At 37.9% G+C, this 20,472-nt stretch overlaps 1 protein-coding gene across 1 annotated transcript in view; it reads left to right on the top strand.

Moving 5' to 3' along the window:
- Window positions 1-4,177: 4,177 nt before the first annotated feature.
- sesn4 (sestrin 4) overlaps window positions 4,178-20,472 on the top strand; it is a 31,137-nt gene continuing 14,842 nt past the window's right edge. Inside the window, exon 1 of the mRNA XM_052150248.1 lies at window positions 4,178-4,341. Coding sequence (XP_052006208.1) covers window positions 4,276-4,341 — 66 coding nt within the window. The 5' untranslated portion in view covers window positions 4,178-4,275. The remainder of the gene's footprint in view (window positions 4,342-20,472) is intronic.

Raw genomic sequence — 20,472 nt, forward strand, 5'->3', positions numbered from 1 at the left:
ACACATAAGTATTTTTCTCAGGCACTTACTGAGTCTAAATAGATGCACAACTTACAATATTTCAGTAGTACACCCAAATGACAATAGTCATATCGTACTGTTCAACTGTGTTGTACTTGCTATGGTTTACTTCCATGCTGTTTCTTCATCAAATAGCAGTGTCAAATGTAAATCAAGTCAATCACTTAAACAACAGTGCCACCTTGAGTAACAAATAACATGTATAATTACAAGTATTGTGTACACACATAGGAATACTAGGCCCTTTCCACCTGCAGTTCTGCTACTTTTCCTTTAGTAACATTTAGGAACTAAAAATCCCCCTAAAATGGTTTGAGTAACTGTAGTTCCCTTAGGTGCGAAAGTGACAAAAAGTACTAGTCCCTGGGAAAAGTATCTAAAACTTTAATTTTTTTACACTATTTATAAGAGAACAGGTGGTGAAATGAGGTCCCTGCTATCCATTTAACAGTTAGAAAATTCAAAATTTTTCAGAATCTGCAATTGACAGTTTTCCAAATTCATGCAGAATTTGATGTTCTTCTGAAGTTATACCAGTATAGTACAGATAAAATATTAAAACAGTGAGCTAATACAGAGTGGCTGTGTCCTTGAACTTGGTGGAATAATGAGCCTCTATGTAGAAGAGGCATGCTTTGGCAAAGGTCATCTGCTGCAAATAGGGGGGGTCTGAATAAAGACACTGACTACCACCCCTGGAGTCGCAAGTTCAAATCCAGGGCGTGCTGAATGACTCCAGCCAGGTCTACTAAGTAACCAAATTGGCCCGGTTGCTAGGGAGGGTAGAATCACATGGGGTAACCTCCTCGTGGTCACTATAATGTGGTTCTCGCTCTCAGTAGGACACGTGGTGTGTTTTGCGTGGATGCTGTGGAGAATAGTGTGAACCCTCCACACGTGCTACGTCTCTGTGGTAATGCACTCAACAAGCCACATGATAAGATGTGCAGATTCATGGTCTCAGATGCAGAGGCAACTGAGATTTGTCCTCTGCCACCCGGATTGAGTCAATACGCCACCACGATGACTTCGAGCGCTTTGGGAATTGGGCATTCCAAATTGGGAGAAAACAGGCAGGAAAAAAGGAATATAAATAATAAAATCCCACCATCCATGTAATATCTTCTTTTTTGTGTGTGTGGATAGAGGTCTTTTTGTCAAGACCAAACATTGTAAAATTATTTTACTCCAAAACTTGCCATTTCATCTAATTTTACAATCATAATAGAAAGGAGACAGCATGTTAGGCTATAATCAGATCTGATGCACATTAATTGTAGGATCTAACCTGCAGTCCAGCGAAAATAAATAATCTCAATGGAGTGGAACTAGAAGTCATTCCATGTTGAATAAACACTGTTGTGATTTTAATTAATTGCCAGGTCAAACTGGAATAATTCGTCAAATAAGGCACATGAAAGAGCTGACACATCTTTTACTAAACTACCTCCATTGTGCATTAAATAGTAGTGTATTGCTCTATCTCTAAATCATATGTAGAAAGAATAATTTAAAGGTCAGATTACCCTCTGTTTTCCATTTAATACTGATACTAACAAATCATAACATGCTTCCAAAACTCCTGCCTCCATTTGCCACATTGTTTCGAATAAAAAACACAAACGCAAAAGGTGCAGATTAATGCACAGGCTTACATAAGCTTAGCCTAGGGGCCCCACGTGTGCAGGAGCCCCGGATTGGCCAGACAATTTTTTTTAACTTCAGCGTGAACAAAAAAAAAGACCCTCATTGGCCCATAAGAAACAAAAACAAAACAGTAAGCAGGTAAAATAAGCAGGTGATTGGATAGATGTGACTTGGGTCACATCTGTCCAATCAGCTGCTGGTCAAGTCACTGTTATTGCTAGATGTCATAGCGGCAAAATGTCCGAAAGAAAGTACGATAGTGGAGCACAAAAATGGAAAATACAAAGTTTAAAGGAATAACGTGACCAAGATATACTGAAAACAAAATCCCTAAATTGACTGGATACTTCAAGAACTTCGCACAGGAGCAGCTAATCTGCAGAAATAACAGGTGATCTAGAGGAGGATTTTGTGGATGAATTTGGACAGTTTATCAAAGGAAATGAGGACACCTAAGCAAGGTCACTGCTGCAACTTATAAGAGCAAGAAAACTACAATCAGTGTTTCCAAATGTTGATATAGCACTCCGGCTATTTATGACTTTAACCAACACCAGCGGGGAGCGCTCTTTTTCAAAACTGGGACTAATTAAAAATAGACTGAGATCCACGATGGGCAGGGCTGGACTGGTAATCTGGCATAACAGGCATTTTCCCGGTGGGCCGACGCACTTTGGGGCCGATGAGGGGCGGACTGGCCATCGGGAGCGGGCCGGTGGGCCGGCCGCGAAATGTGCCGAATGGGCCACGATAAGCTCAAATGAGCCACCACGTTCGGACAACAAAACGGCGCCACGATATGCAGAAAAGGACAGCGAAAAGTTTTTGGGGACAGCCCCCCAAGTTTTGGGCCACTTGCCATGTAAAATCCCAGGCTGATTTATCTTCCCAGTCCAGATGGGCCAAAACCACCCGTCTCTGATGACGTTCTATTTTACCAGCCTCATTAAGGACTTCTTTTAGAAAAAAATTTAAAGGTAGGAATATGCAACAATATGTACATATTTCTTATTACGCTGCTGTTTCATTATTGCTGCTGTTTATTATGGCTTTGTTTTATACACATGATGTGTATTGTACAGTGATTTGTGTCTCAGTAATGATGTTGTGATTTTGCCTCAGTAAAACAGGGTGTTCTGCACTGATGCAGATGCTGTAGCCTACCTGTTGGTTTATAAAGCTAAAAGCGGTTACCAGCTTGCAGTTGAACTGTGAATGCAGGGAATTCTGTTGCTTTGCTGTTTATAGTTACATATTTCCTTTGTAATTATTAAAGGGCTGCTTCTAAGCACTGGGCCTTGTGCTTGTTTGTATTTGTGTTTTGTTTGTAATGTTCAATTTCTCATTTTACTTATGTGGTGTGGTGGTAATTTTCTTACTGTGGTGGTCCACCACTTTAAGGAATATAGAGGAAACACTGTAGTATTTGCTGTCTCAATGTGTGTGTGTATGCCAATTCACTTTACTATTTGCGTGTGGCACTAAATAAAATTTTCCAGTAAAGCTAAATTATTGGGAGGGGAGCTTAGAAGAGCTTAAATTACTTGAATTTAAAGAGCAGCTTAGGGGACATGATTGGGTATTTTCAAATGTACTTGAATAAAATTACAAGTACTTCATTTTTGTAATCTGATTACGTAATTTAGATTACATGCAATTAGTTACTACCTAGCACTGGATGTCTACTGGTATCCACCTTTTTCGAGAATGTGGAAGTGTTACAATTTCTGGTCTCCAGTGTTCTCACTCGCATCGGTGTATATTCTTAGAGGATAATGTAATGGTTAAGGTATTACATTTTAAAAAAAAATAATTTTTACAGAGTACAGATGAACATTTTTAATAGACAGTGCCTCACCTGAGTGTGTAGATGACATGATGTGATGGTCCGTGTTAGTTACGTTGCTATCATGAATTATTCTTAGTTGTTATGACAGCCAACAACTGCACAAGTTGAGCCTGAAATTCATTTTTACACCAAGTAGGCTAATACTTCAGTGGTTGTTGTTCTCTGGACCGCTCGTTTTGGAAATTTTTACTTGGCGTCTCGAGAGACCAGAAACACAAAACAGGCAAGTAGGATCATCATGGCGCCACCCAGTGGTTGCTCAGGGACACTGTATGAAGGAAATTTTTAGACATTTTATTCCAAAAGACCTCGATGGTAGTAGCTACATATCCGGCTTCTACTTTAATACTCCATCAAACAAACCTGTCACGGTCAAATACTTTATTCAAATCAAACTTGTATCCTCGTACAGACATTGTGATATTCTAATCAGTTTGTCAGATGCTTTGCGTCATGCAAGTGGGAGGGCTTAACGTGGTTAACAGACAGGTACTTTTCCACCACATGACACCACACATTGGCTCACATGGTCCAATTCTGGAAGGTGATTGGCCGCTTCTCTATAGATCCCAACTTCTAGCTCTCTGATTGGAAGCGTTCAACTGTGGGTATGTCAGTCAAATGCTTTTTCACCCAGTGACAATGCAGCTGAATGCCTGGACATGTAGACCTAATAGCGGCTTGGCCTTTGTTAGCGAGTTGGTGAGAAGGACCGAGACAGCCAGCGGAGCTGTATTCATGCACTAACAGGGAGGAAAATGATCATCTGCACGAAAAACATGGAATATCGCCTTGGAACACAGTGCCAGTTTGTCCAAAACCAGGTAACAACTAACTCCAAGTTGAAGAAATTATCTGCGCATTTTTCAGAGTAAACTGTAACCGTATCTAGACTGTTGAGCTCGCGGGGAAGTTTCAAAGTTGACAGTTAGAAAAGAAACATCGTAACTCTTTTCAGTTGCATTCATTCATCCATTCATTAATTTATGTTTAAAACGCACATATATATATATATTTATTTGTGTCTGTAACCCTTGTCAGCTTTGACTACATGACAAGAGTCTCTCTTTGAAAGAGACTCGTCGCCATAAGTAATTTTCAAGCATACGTGAACCTCATGATTCAAATATATTTGCTGAAACATCCCATTTTAAGATTCTTATTTATCTTTCAATGTTGTCATTTTGGTATCTACTTTTCGACCAATGGATTATGGCTTAATTATTATCACAAAAGCCAATTCATTGCTCTCTTATTTTTTTTATTTATTTTTTTTACCTGACGTAAAGCTATTGTTAGTGATTTCTACTCCGTTTAAAATTATATTTAACTTGATTTAGACTTGGGGACTTTTGCGACGTTTATCAGCTTTTATTGTCTGAATTCATCTGTAACGAAAGCCAGTCTTTAACTCTCATAACACTAAACCGCTATCGTGTTTTGCTCATCTCATTTCGCACTTTGTGTGCAACGAAAAGCTGTGCAAATACATTGCATTTAAAACAAATAGTAAAATAAGGTTTGTAAGCCTATTGTCCGTGTATATTCTCAGTTCCTACTTCAGCTGGGTTCAGATACCTATTGTTTCACATTGTCACATTACAACCATCATATTATCCACTTGTAAAGGTATGCATTTGAAAAATCTAATGCTGGAGACGTTTATCATTTCAGTTTAGTCACTGCAGACAGTGGGATTGCAAAGCATTAATATGGATTTAATTTATGATCCATACCAAGAGCTCAATCTTGAAGCTTGTCTCGTATATATACTTGCACGCTGAAATGAAGTTTTGTGGGTCTGTCACTATCCGTCACATCTGATAAACGCAATAGCCCTTTGTCAGATGAATCTTTAATTTTGTGCGTACATAATACTGATTCATATGCATTGATCATGCGTAGGATCGAAATAGTATCGTATTTATTTAACTAATTGGAGTCATTTTCCTTTATATACTCCTTTTTAATTCTGATTTCTTCTCTGATTTTCTTGTGGTAAATATGTCGTTTAATTGTGGCGCTGTCGTACACATTGTCACTGTACACACAAAAGCACTGTGATAGATGCAACCATATGATGTGATACGACTGTATTTATAACTTTAAGCGACGATTTTCCATTTATTAACATTATTTTACGGTTAGCTACTTGGTCTCGACTGCTTCTCTTTCTTCCGTTTGTGTGTGATGTGATGCCAATCAAAGTTGTTTTTCTTCTCATTCGCCTGTTGTACCTTCACCAACCTGAAGGGGCCGCTGATGGGACAGTGTTGCTCCGCATTCAGGAGAACAAAAGAGGAATGTATCAAATAAACATTTCTCAGAAATATGCTCTCATTTGCCTGCCCACGAAAAATCCCCCAGGCTTGTACATGGATAGGTAACAACATAAGCATCCCTTTTCCTCAGCAACGTTTAGTCCTTTTGTTAGATATATTCTTTATTGAAATATCTATAGGTAAAGAATGCAATGGCATGGTATTTTGTCCAAACTAAGCTCCTCTAATGTCTTTAACCAGTCCTTAGAACAAGGATGACAACAGAACGAATGTTTTTGAATACCTGTCTTGACATTAGGCATACCTTGTCAGAGTGGTGTTGCAGAATGGGTCTAAGGATTTTGTAATCCAGTACAAGTCAGTTAGTCAAGCTTATGTAAAGGGAGTAAGGGGGATATGTTCTTAAACAACATTACGCATTCAACACAAGTTAAGCTCAATCAACAGCATTTGTGGCATAATGTTGATTACCACTAAAAATTATTTCGACTCATCCCTCTTTTTCTTTAAAAAAAAGCAAAAATTGAAGTTACAGTGAAGCACTTACAATGGAAGTGATTGGGGCCCATTTCTGGAGGGTTAAAATTCAGAAATGTGAAGCATATCATTTTTTAAAAGCACTTACTTTAATTCTTCTGTTAAAACTTGTGTATTATTTGAGCTGTGAAGTTGTTTAAATTGTCATTTTAGGGTTTGTTTACATTACATCATCATGGCAACACGGTTGTAAAATTGGCAATAATGTTACAATCATGTTAACATGTATATTATTTACACCTTTATCTAGACGTCGACCGATAGTGGATTTTGCCAACACCCTTAGCTATCGGTAGTGGAAAAGGCCAATAACGAATTAATCAGATGAAAGTTTTTAAAATAGATTCTAGAATGTTACAACATTTTCTTAGTTGGCACAGACATTGAGGCCAGAGTCCAAAATATATATAAAATCCCAGATGTAGTTTATTTTTCAACAAAAATCACAGTAATAATCAGAAAAAAGAAGATTGGTTGCATAACGTGGGATTTTTCATTCAAAATATGTCTGAAATACACCAGAGACTATTTTGAAATGATGGAGACTTGACTCCATCCCAATAAGTCTATATGAGGTATGATTTTCAGAGGAACTTTCGGAAACTATCAGCATTGATTTTTGCAGAAAACCAATAGTTCCAAAAAGCAACTATTAGCACCAATGAAACTGTAAAACCGATATATCGTTCTACCTCTAATTTTAGTTTACGGATTGGCCCCATTTACTTCCAGGCTAATCAGTCTTCAGACGTATTTAAGTGTGTGGCGTGTTTGTGTGTGTTTGCTGCCGGACTTGTTTCAGTCCAACCCCCAGTGAGGTGCAGCTGGCTGTTTTGTTCTTCCTGGCTACCAGGTTGGCAAGCTGAAATAGTGTTCCCTTTGTAGAGCGGGAGAGAGATGGGTTTGTGTAGTAGGGGATGGACATTTGGGCTTGTCAAGGATAGACACCTCTAGGCATTCCCAGAATGCAGATTGAATATCGAGTCTTGGTCTTATTCTGGATTCAGTCCCTGAACTGAATCCCCCAACCACTCAGTGCCTCATGTTTAGACTGTCTTCAAATGACAAGAGACTAGCAGTTTGCTTATATTTGTCTGCCCCCCCATGTGTGATTTCTTAGAACTTTTGGTTGGGTGTATGATGACAATTTGTTCAGCACTTCACTCGGGGGCCACTTTTCCTCAATCTGCTGTCAAAAAAAGAGCTTTCTGACCAGCTAGAAACCATGAAGTCATTCAAATCTCAATGCTAAAGAAGATGCAAATAAATGCAAACACTGTTTTGTTTGTTCATGGAAAGGCACATCATCATACTCTTTATCTTTAACATCACCCAATAATGCTGCTTTATATAGTATATTAACATACTGCATGTCAATCTGAAGTCAGTTTAATTTAAGTATGAATTAAGTAGAGGCCAGAGATGCGGTTATTGTTCAAAGAAACAGGTGTCAAGATTGTCAAAAAAATTTAAAGTGGCATGTTTACCCAATAAATTAAATTTCAGCTGAATTTTAGAGGGACTCACCAAGAGGATGTGAGACTGACTTCCTGTTTCGTGTTGACTGTTGGTAAAGACCTGTCGGTGCATGTTATGGGTGCTGATGAGGCATCCTGTATTGACAGAAAATTGCCAGAGTTTCAAAATAACCATACACTGTTGAAAATGACTATGGTCTGTGCTACTGTAATTTATTAACTTGTTTTCTACACCTTATAACGAACAGTCAAACAACAAACCAACATCCTTTGTGCTTCATAGATTTGTTTAAAAAATGCAAAATACAATTCTGTAGACCTTGTGTGTGTGTGTGTGTGTGTGTGTGTGTGTGTGTGTGTGTGTGTGTGTGTGTGTGTGTGTGTGTGTGTGTGTGTGTGTGTGTGTGTGTGTGTGTGTGTGTGTGTGTGTGTGTGTGTGTGTGTGTGTGTGTGTGTGTGTGTGTGTGTGTGTGTGTGTGTGTGTGTGTGTGTGTCTAACGGTCTTATATGACTTGCATTAGTCTCTAATTTCCCTATGAAATTTCATTAGTTGTTAATTGCAATATTTTCTCTTAGTGGAGACTGACTTCCCTTACGATTTTCACGTTTTGTGCGTGGCTGTCAATACGTGCCACGTGAACTTTACTCCTTGTATTGAACAAAGATTGAATGTTGAATTTTTCTGTATTTATGTTTGCCTGTTTTTCTGCAGGAGTAGTTTTGGGCATTGCTAACGGACTCTTGAGACATATGATCTGTTTACAAGGGAAAGTGCACCCGTACTAGTCCCACTGGAGAATAATATTTGATCTGTTGTTTAAAGACTGACCATAACATATTAGTACTGTATAAATGACCTATACCTATTTGACTTGTAGCCTTTGCTAATATACTACATGACATTGATTGACTATATTTTCCCTTTAGTCTTAAGCCCAAAGTATACTTCGGTCAGATGCGAATGCTGAGCATCTGCGTGCAGGACTTGTGGCGCAAATTTAATCATCAGCAGAGTGCTCAAGCACTGAAAGTGTGGGACCCGATTTTTCTAACCACGCATATGCCTGGAATTATTTGCACATATTAGTGGGTCCACAAGGTGGCAACTTCACAGTTAAGCCATTGTTGTCACAAAGAAGCACTAGAAGAAGATACATCACTGTTAAACAACATGAGACTAATGTGGAAACAAAAACTGTGGATGTGCACGTCAAGAACATGTGTGAGGATGAAATGCCTGCATTTGTATAACTCAATTCTGTGGGGGCCAGGCCGTGTTAAATTTGATTCAAACAGGGGTGTATTCTGACATGGGTGATACAGGGAGCTGCAAGGGGCGGGGCGCTCCCTCTGCTGACATGAGACACATGCAGCATATTCAGGACAGCTTTCCTGCTTGCCCTGTCATTTAAAATTAATTTGGATCTTGTGAATAACTTTTTTGAGTGAATTTGTGCTTTATTTTACTGCCTGATCTCACATCAGCTGCTCTCTGTTTGCATCACAGAAATATGACATAGCGGTCTGCCCATGGAAAAAGTGTCATTACCTGCTGAAAGGCTAACAAGGTGAAATGGATTTGAAGTTAATCAAATCACAAAATAAAGTTTTGCCAGTGCCTAATATACGTCCACGGCTGAGCATTTACAAGGCAAGGATGGTTGAGCCTCCTCAATAATATATAATGTATTAAAAATAAACAAAACCAAAAAAATAAATTGGTAAATTTCAGTCAATTTAACTACTAATCTGCATAATTCTGATACACATTAGAGGTTGACAATAGCTGATTTTACAGATACCAATAACGAATGTGGTGGAAAATGCAGATAACTGTTTAATCGCCGATAGTTTTTAAAATTTGATTTATAGAATTAAAAAAAAAATCATAGTCTTTCCTTGCTATGACAGGCACAGACATGAGCTGTTTCAATCCAACAAGTTTTATGGTCTGAGGAGGTGGATTTTCTAAAGTTTCACAATAGTTAAAATGTGATGTAAACAGTTTATTCACATAACAATGATGTGTTTGACCATCCGTGCACATGTTATGAGTGTGCGATAGCTTGTTGTGAACGAAAGGCCCCACCTTGGCACACAAAACTTCATGCATAGACCTTGGCATTTGGAAGGGTTTAAGCCACTGCTAGTCTTTTAAGTGGGTCCTCACAATCTGCCAGAACAGTTTTGAGTGCGGGCGTGCAAAGACTGGTGGCATATGGGCATCGCATCCATATCAGCCCTCATTATAACAGATGTTATACTTATTCTGTGCATATCCATGCAGCATTTACTAAAACAAGGTACAGTAGCTTCAATCCTGCAAAAAAAATGTCCCTGAAGCAAGGATGTCATTTAGCTACTCCATCAAGAGGCAGGCTCCCTCAAGATAGTGCACATGACTTAGTAAATGGAAACGTGCAACAATTCGTAATTTATTTAGTCAAATTTTTAGAAATGCGCTTGAAAAATGTGAACATTTCGATTGAAACCCAGGTGTAGAGTTTACAAGATTCCAAAATGAATAAAATCCCACATGCAGTTTATTGTTCAACCAGAATCACAATAATAATTAATAACTGATAAGATTTGGTGCATAACGTGCAGGTAGAATTACTCTGGACCCCACACTCCCTGTTTGAACTGTTGCCCTCGGGCTTGCGCTACAGTTTTTAACTCTGTGCCAGGACATCCAGGCAAAAGTACAGTTTTTACCCTCAGGCCATTTTCCACATGAACAATTAAACTGCCTCAGTACTCCCCAATGTGCAATAATGTAAATGCATATCTCATGTACATATGTAAATTCACATATTTAATTCAATAACAATACGTATTAGGGTATAATGGTTCTCGGTAAAAAAACGAACCATATGGTTCGCCACCCACGGTTCGGTAAGCATTTGTACCACTGTTCATCAAGTTTGACACATCTGGATCATACACTTTGGCAAAGAAAATAAAGTGCCAAATAGACATACACCGTTATAACCTCTGCTAATGCGCCTGTATGGCTCCATAGACACACACTGCCTGTTTCACGTGGGTGAGCTTTCTACAGAGAGAATCTGTACTATTAACTAAGTGTGTTAAATCAGTTGATGACATCACATTTCTGCATGCTTCTGCAAAACGGCAAGCTGAAAAAAGAGCCGGAGAACTTTTTCTATTTGCAGTCAGTCACAACAGCTATGGTAATAAAACCTGTACAAAACAGGCACTGTTTGCATACATTGTTTGACGCAAGTGCTGTATACTGGTAATGTATCGATGTTTGATTATGTATTTACGCTGACATCACCCGAGGATCGATAGTGCACGCCGCACACACAGAGCCGCAGGTGAGCCCAAAACTGCACACAGACACAATCCCTTCTGTCTTTAAGGAACTCAGTTCTAGTTCGGACACATATAACAATATCTAAAGTGCTTGGTGTGCATTGCAAAAGTTATGTTGCCCTTCTTCGTTGATTAAGATGTGGGAATTCTACGTACCGGTAGGATTAAAACACTCGTGTTGCGTTACAACATCCCTCCCAGCATACATTATAACAGCAAGATTGTTCATTCTATAGTGAAATACAGCTTCCGAATGTTGAGTTGAGTATGAAATGCACTTTATGTTGATCATGTTGCAGAAATGCAGGTATTAAGTTAAATGTTGAGTTTGTAATTAAGGGGGAAAAAATGTGTTAAGGACACTAATGAAAATTAACCATGGTTTTATTCAGTAATACTGTAGAAGCCATACAGTAACCATGGTTTTACTATAGTAATATTGTAGTAGCTATGACTGAAGTAATAATGACTGCTGTCACCATTGATTTCTTGGCAGTAATCATAGTTTTGATACAATTAACCATTGTTTTAAAACAGTAATACTGTAGTTTCCATATAGTAATCCTGATTTACTATAGTATTGTAACCTTGACCGTAACCATGTTAATTTTGTGGTTACTATGATTTTACTACAAATACCATGGTTAAATTATGGTTATAGTAAAACCATGGTGATTTGTGAGCGCAAATCTCTTGAACAAATAACGAACTGTACCAAAACCGTGATGCAAACCGAACTGTGATAAATTTGAAATGCACAAGGGACTCTTATTTTAAAATGACAACAACTTAGCTTTGTTATAAATTACAATTTCAAAGTATACAAAGATATTTATGAATATTGTCAGTGATTAAAGATATCAATATAGCAATTCCCCACATGATTGTTTTTATTTCACCTTTAGTGGCCGCTGTTAAACTGTAGAATAAGCCATTCTAACTGCATCAGCCAAAGAGGAATACAAAGAATATTTTAAAAACAATTATCGGCTAGACTTGCCACGATGTCATAATTTTCATACCGCATATCCGAGTTCAAAACCGGTTGTACCGGTAATACCATTGGTTGGACACGCAGTGGTGCTATGGTGTAATTTTCGTTGCTCAATAGCCTATCTACACAATAATACAAAGCAGCTTGATTTCAAATGTGAGCAGTGATTTTGTGGGGGGGGTCACTTCATTCACCGCCGGTGCTTGTTGTGCAAATACACATATTTTTTGCCACGTTTGCTCCGTTTAAAATTGGGCTCATCCATTTATAGTATTTGACTAATTTGCTACAATTATAGCATTAAAAATAAATGTCTTCGAACATGTTAATGATAATATAACAAAACTTGTTAGCCAACTTTAGGTTGGCAATTCTATTTGTTTGGCTATTGATATAGGAACCCTTGTCATTAAGTACATTTCTTTCATAACGTTTACCCATTTTACCTGTATAACATTTCGTACCGGTGTCGTCTTATGTACAGAATATAACCGGTAACACTGTATACTGTGGCAAGTCTACTATCAGCAACTTTTGGCACATATCTTTGCTGATAACAGATAGTTCCAAAAAGCAATTATCGGCACCGATTAATCGTAAAACCGATATATTGTCGACCACATATAATACATATATTGTGAAAAATATATTATGTATTTTTCTTTCATATGCAGTAGCCCAGGCGAGTTTCAATCACTGCATATAAAGCTAGAGGAGGTTGACCGCATCGAAGCTCCGCTCAGTAAACTGACCAATCAAAAATAATTGTCAAAGGATGCAACATCAATTGCTTCCGCCCAAAATATCAAATGTAAAGGCTGAATTAAATTTGCCTCCTTATGCATTAATAACCAATAATTATCTGAGGCAACCTTTTAAGGCAATCTGTTTTTAGTGTCATGCTAGTGCGTCATCAAGCCTAGTTGGGGTTAAGGCGACAGGTGTAAAGAAAGTAACATTTAGCCAAATATCAATGAAATTAAAATTACTGAAGGATCGCAAAAGTGAAAGACTGATGGAAGTGTATTCTGTTCAATGAAGGAAAGTTAATGTTAGCTGGAATGAGGCTCTCTATTCATTTATAAAGTGGTCAGTCTGTAGATGGCAAAGAGTAATTAATTTGATCTTTTCTGCTTGCTATTTTAAAAAGTGTTATGTTGGTGATTGGAAAGATTAAAACACATCATTAATTATCAAGTTATTGAGATATCAGAAAAAGCTCTTTATGCGTACAGGAGAATAACTATTTAGAGGTCGCCTGATAGTGGATTTTATCAATAACTAAGTTGGGCAGCCTGCCAATAACCGATAGTTTTTAAATTTTATACTGAATGAAAAATGACACTCTGTGCTGAACTTTATTACAAAAATAAACAGTACTGACTGATCCGTGAAAATGTATTGTACTTTTTAAAATGAAATAAATATTAATATATATTAATTAATATTCAAATTTTAAAGTCAGCTGATATTTAAATTGACATTGTTTCCTTGGTCCACAAAAGGGTGCAATAAATACATTCAGCACCGTTATATTATTGCAAAGAATATTCCTATCCTGGCTGTTAAAAAAAGAGCATTTAATTTTCAACTAATATATAAAATTGTGAAATAAAAATGTTTAGTCGGCACATATTCTAAAATGTTAAATCAAAAGTAAAATGAGGGGTGGGGGGAAACACTTCAATAGACAGTTCACATGGTGTTACACTTGCTCTGATTCCTACTAGTGTTGTCACTGTACCAATACCAGTGAAATTTCACGGTACTCGCTACCATTTTCGGTACCAAAGCAAAACACAAAAACAGGTTACTAAACAACGCTCTTTTAATTATAAAATTTACAAAACATTAGCAGCAGAACTAAGAACAAAAATATGCCATTGAGCATCACTTTAATTTAAATATGTTATTTTTTAATTATGACGACAATGTATGCTTAAAGTATTTTTGAAAACCTATGTAAGATTTGCTTCAACTTTTGCAACTTTCAATTAAGTTTTTACCAAGTACTAAAAAACAAAACCTAAATAAACAAGCATACAATAGAATTAATAAAAAACTATTTCCAAACTAATGTGCAAAGTGCTCTCTTATTAATAAAGCTGAATTTGGCCATTTTTCTTCATGACAAGAAATGCATATATAGATAGATAGATAGATATGTTATGATTAAATAAGTTCTAATCTAGCTGCATTAAGCGTCCGCGCTCGAGGGATGATGAGCTGCTTCTGTACATTTTGAACTTTAATAAAGCTATAACGCATTACATTTTACTGCATTTAAGATGTAACGCATGTTTCCATTAAAGAGCTCCGGCTCTGCTTATTCCACAACAGTACGTTTATGAATGTACTTTAAAAAAAAAAAAATGTATTTATTTATTTTTATATATAATTCCCTAATACTGATGATCTGTGTAATTCTTCCTCCATCAGGCGTGAACTGCAGTGCTGCTCTCGCATGTCATCGTTACAGTTTAATGTGATTTCATGTTACGTTAAATGAGATCAGCTATTCAACAACGAACATTTTTCTCGTCAATTTTGTATTTGACGATGTCGATAATGTCGAATAAACATTTGAGCCCTAATGCAAATGATAATATGCTTTTAAACTCACCTGCTTTAGTTGCTTGAATAAATCCGGGTGTCTGTCTTTCATGTGCTTTAATAAGTTTGATGCGTTTCCTCCTTTCGTCAGAAAATTGCGAAAGCAGCGTTTACAAATATGTTTTTGCTGATCTATGATGTTTCCCTAACATATGAATTTCCAAACCTGGCTTTTTCCACTTTTCTTTTAGACAAGATTCAGTTGAGACTCTGCAGCAGCTTTGCTTGTCGTCTTTTTTTTTTTTTTTTCTTGTTGTGAGCGTTCGAATGTTCCCGACTCTGCATGGGTACCGGGTAGACTCGGTACCCGGTACTTCCAGAAATTCTGGTATCGTAAATAATTTTTTTTTTGAGTACCAACTTGGTACCGGAGTACCGGTATTTTTGACAACACTAATTCCTACTACTCCAGACTCAATCTTCATAATAACAGTGAAATACCACATTGTTTTTTATTCAATACAGTTGTATGTAGAGTATTCAAGAACGTGATAGATCTGAAGTGATCGTATTACAGTAGAGGATGTATTAGAGGATCATTTTTTATTGAAATCAGATGTGTTTCTGATTTGTTTATACGTTTCTCTTGGCTGCATGAAGATATTAATTTGCTTTCTCATGTCAGTAGCTTTAAATATGCAACTTAGCTGGCTAACGAATGCATAAACGTGACCAGCTGGATATAAACTAATGCAAATATATGGTAACAATCTTGACATTTAAACATTTGGGTAGGACTTGTGTGTATTTTTATCACATTGTTCTAACCACTTAAGGTTAGCTTTAATGTTAGCGTCCTCTCAGCCTTGTCGGCAAACATACTGCTGTTCTATACTAATGCAGCATCTAGTCAACAAATTAATGACTATATAATGAATGATATGACTGTGTGTACTGTATATATACCTTGTTCTGATCCATACAGAGTGTAGTCTCACATGTCAAAACAAACACCACAAGGCATCAGTGAAGTACACTTTCCCTCCGCTTCAGCACTGGAAGCAACAGGGAAATCAGTGTGGATTTTTGCAGATAACCGAGTTCCAGAAATCTGTTATCGTGACGATTAACAGGCAAAGCCAATATATCGGTTGACCTCTATAACTATCAGTAAAAAATCTATAATAAAATCTGCAATCTTTTCTTGGTTTTATCAATCAATATTTACAGATCAGCCTCCAACAGACAATTCCCTCACAGAATGCCACTTGGGTATTTCTCTGTCTTTATTAAATAATATTTAGCTTAATTTTGTTTCGTTTTGTAATTCATTTGTTGACTAGATGCTGTATTAGTAGAGAACAGCAGTATGCTTGCCGACAAGGTTGATAGGACTCTAACTTTAAAGCTAACCTCAAGCGTGATTTCAATAACATTCTATTGTGTGTCTTTATTTCTCACACAAATTTAAAGAATGCATCTCAGCTTCAACACAATGACCACACACATGAACACGCACGCTGCTGCGTGTTCTCCCCTCCAGCGGTCTTGATTGCCTGTTTAAATCCCTCTCCGCTCTCACTGCAAACCAAACAGCTGTTAGAGGTGATTTCTCACAGGTGTCAATCCTTACCATACTCTCTCTCTCGGCCTTGCTCTCCACAGACATTGCTCGGCCACACCACCATCACCACACGGCACATGACAAAATAAATGATTTGTGTGGATCAGTTAAGTGCTTGCAGAATTTGTGTTTTCAGCTGGTTCTCGAATACTGAGATGGTTTCATGCGGATCATGTGGAGGGTGGAAGCTCATTCCACCATAGAGGAACAGAGAACGTGAATGATCATGATTTTGTGCTTCTTTGCGACAAGACAACCAGTGGCCCCTCATTCATTGACCACAGAGAGCGAGTTGGGACTTGGAGAAGTGAACTGAAGAAAGAAGGTGCTGTTTCATTGGCTGTCCTGAAAGCCAGATCCTTGAATTTAGTGCGGGCAGCTTCAGGTAATCAGTGGAGTGAAATCAAGAGGAGGATGAGCCCTCTTTGGCTGATTGAAGACCAGACACGCTGCTGCATTCTGGACCATCTGCAGCGGCTTAATTGTGTTAGCTGGGAGGCTGGCCAACAGAGATTTATAGTAGTCCAGTCTTGAAATGACCAAAGCTTGTACCAGGAGCAGTGCAGCATATTCATAGAGTAAATAGTTTGATTTTCCTGATGTTGTAAAATGTGCATCTGCAAGACCGGGCGGTTGATGAGATGTGGGCAGTAAAGATAAGCTGGTCATCTACCACCACTCTCAGCTTCCGGGCAGTCCTGGTTGGTGTTAGTGTTGTTGAACCAAGATGAATAGGTGAGGTTGTGGTCAACAGAAGGGCTGGCTGGGATCACAAGGGGTTCATTCTTGGCCAGGTTGAGCCTTGCATATGATAGCATCTGTAGAGTGAAGACAAACGCTTCTTACGCAGACTTCAGGCTGTAATTGACTGCAAAGGATTTGCAACCAAGTATTAAAAAGTGAAAGTTTGATTTATGATTGTTAATCTGTCCTATTACTTTTGGTCCCTTAAAAAGTGGGAGGCACATATACAAACTGTTGTAATTCCTACACTGTTCACCTGATTTGGATGTAAATACCCTCAAATTAAAGCTGAAAGTCTGCAGTTAAAGCACATCTTGTTCGTTTCATTTCAAATCCATTGTGGTGGTGTATAGAGCCAAAAAGATTAGAATTGTGTTGATGGCCCAATATTTATGGATCTGACTGTATATTTTCAAAAGACATGACCAGACGTACAATCCACCAAGAACATTAGAGTGACAGAATTAGGAACGCCCAATGGCGACTTCACAGTTCAGAGACTAGCGATAATGACATCAAGCGATTAAAGTTTCTTTATGTATACAGGGCTTTAGAGTCATTAATACAGAAATCTGCTTTAAGTCGGTTTTGTGGTATGGCTTCAAAAGGGTTATTCCTTCGGGAATTGGACTATACTGGTCGTGCTGTATGTTTAGCTCTGTTGATTCAGTAGTGATGTTGCTGAATTGTAGCACCTGAAATGCTGTCAGAGTATTTTAGCATGGTTTCCTGTCCGCATTGGTGGAAGAATGCTCGTTCGAGAAGCGTTAATGAAACCGAACATCATGAAAATCTTTCAAGTTTTTTACCATAGCCTTCAATATCAAAATACACCTGATATCCAAATAATGTCTATGGATTTTGTTTAAAAATATCTAGCCTACATGCCATAGATCCTAGGTGTATTTCAAAATGCCTTACTTTCTAGGTTTCTGTCATTTAAGCTCACAATACTTTGTATGTTTTGCTTGCACATTGGTTTGCAAACCTCGACTCTTTGAATGACAAGACAGCTGCGTCTTATGCGGAAACATAACGCAGCTATCAATGTCAGCCTGACACGGATATTTTTTCCTTGATAGAAGAGAGTGGATCGGTGTCTTTGTTCTTATTTCATCACACATCTATTGCCAATATCACACTGCCTCTTAAAACAAGCCGTCGACTAGCTGCAGTGTGATTTGAATGGTCTTAATATTAAATGTTGAGTTTCAGACATTTAAAAACCTTAAAAACATAGGTTAGCCTGACTCGTTTTCCAAAAAGAGCACAAACCACTGTCTGCACCTCAGTGTATTGACACAGTACATGTTAAAATCCACTCCATGCTCCATTTAGTTGAAAAATTGTCCATTGAATGGATATGCCCATTAAATTGTGTTAAGAAACAAATATTTGCTTAAGGTTTAAGTTCATACACATTTATGCAGGTATACTGGAGGAACCTGTCTGGTGGGATGTTTATGATGTCCTACATAAGTAAAGCAGAGAGATCTCGCTTTCTTTACTCCATCTGTTTCAATTTTGGGTAGTTGATATATTAATTTTGGGTAGTTGATATACAATTTTGGGTAGTTGATATAAGCTCACAATACTTTGTATGTTTTGCTTGCACATTGGTTTGCAAACCTCGACTCTTTGAATGACAAGACAGCTGCGTCTTATGCGGAAACATAACGCAGCTATCAATGTCACAAATTAGCCTAACACTTTTCAATCAACTTCAAGATTTTAGATTAAAATTAATACGAATATTTAATAGAAAGTGTATATTTTAGAGTTAGTTACTGGTCACCATTACTAATATATAGTTTCTTAATACATGGCCATGCATAAAAATAGTTATAGTTATTAACTATCACCGATCCTCCACCTGATCGTCTAATGGTTAGACAGAGACCTGGAGACCTAGAGAGGCCTTCAAGCCACAGAGTCTCGCACACTGTGAGATTTGGTGGAGGGTCGTTGATGATCTGGGGGTGCTTCAGCAAGCATGGAATCGGGCAGATTCGTCTTTGTGATGGACGGATGAATCAAGCCACGAACAAGGTTATGCTGGAAGAAAACATGCTTCCTTCTGCTCTGGCAATGTTCCCCAACTCTGAAGATTATTTTTTCCAGCAGGACAATGCTCCATGCCACACGGCCAGATCAATCAAGGTGTGGAAGAAGCTCTCCAGACCTGAACCCCATTGAAAACCTCTGGAATGTGATCAAGAGGACAATGGATGATCACAAGCCATCAATCAAAGCTGAGCTGCTTGAATTTTTGTGCCAGGAGTGGCATAAAGTCACCCAACAGCAATGTGAAAGACTGGTAGAGAGCATGCCAAGACGCATGAAAGCTGTGATTTGAAAATCAGGGTTATTCCACCAAATATTGATTTCTGCACTCTTCCTAAGTAAAAACATTAGCACTGAATTGTTAAAAAATGAATATGAAAAAAAAAATCCTTTTTGTTATTTTGACCAGTTGTCATTTTCTGTAAATAAATGCTCTAAATGACAATATTGTTATTTGGGAGAAATTTTGTCAGTAGTTATAGAATAAAACAAAAATATTCATTTTACTCAAACACATACCTATACATGGTAAATCCAGAGAAACTGATAATTTAGCAGTTTAATATTTTCCAGAGATATATATATATATATATATATATATATATATATATACATACACATATATACACATATATACAGACAGACACACACACACACACACACACACACACACACACACACACACACACCTCAATGAAGCTGGTAAAATAATCAAAGTGGGTTCTGGCCCTTCTCGTGCCACTGCTCTTTCTCTGTGAGTCTGTGTGTTTTGAGTGATGTTGTCAGAAACAGCAGGGGAGTGGGCAGGATTTCCATAATCCCACAGTCAGACACAAAGCAGGGCAAGGGCACATCCTCAAGTCCTCGCTTGGCCTTCACAGTCAGCATTTACAGGCACAAAAGTATGAATCAGCATATGTCTCATCTCAAGACAGATTAAACGAGGGCTTCAGAAATGTCAAATTTACACCTATTTCCTTCCACAAGGTGTCTAATAGTCTAAAATATACTTCTTTTGCTAAATGAGGACGATTTAGCGACAACTCCCAAGCTGTGTCTGAGGTTGGTTGCCGTTTTTATAATTGGGATGTATTTAAAGCCTCTTGAGGTGTGAAAGTGGGAGAATCAGGTCAACAGACATCTGTCTAGTCAGTATACTGAAGGAGGTCAAAACTGCTGTGACCTGCTCTTTGTATAGAATGTCTATTATTGGCCCACGACATGCCAAAAGTCTCCGTCAGAGGCCTTTCCTTTTTCTGTTTTTGTTGGGAAATGATTTGAGGAATGCTGCTAGCATTCGTACATCTGTTATTTTAAGATGGCTTCTTTGAGATTCACAG

This window comes from Xyrauchen texanus, chromosome 19, assembly GCF_025860055.1.
Source record: "Xyrauchen texanus isolate HMW12.3.18 chromosome 19, RBS_HiC_50CHRs, whole genome shotgun sequence".
NCBI classification, from domain to species: Eukaryota; Metazoa; Chordata; class Actinopteri; order Cypriniformes; family Catostomidae; genus Xyrauchen; species Xyrauchen texanus.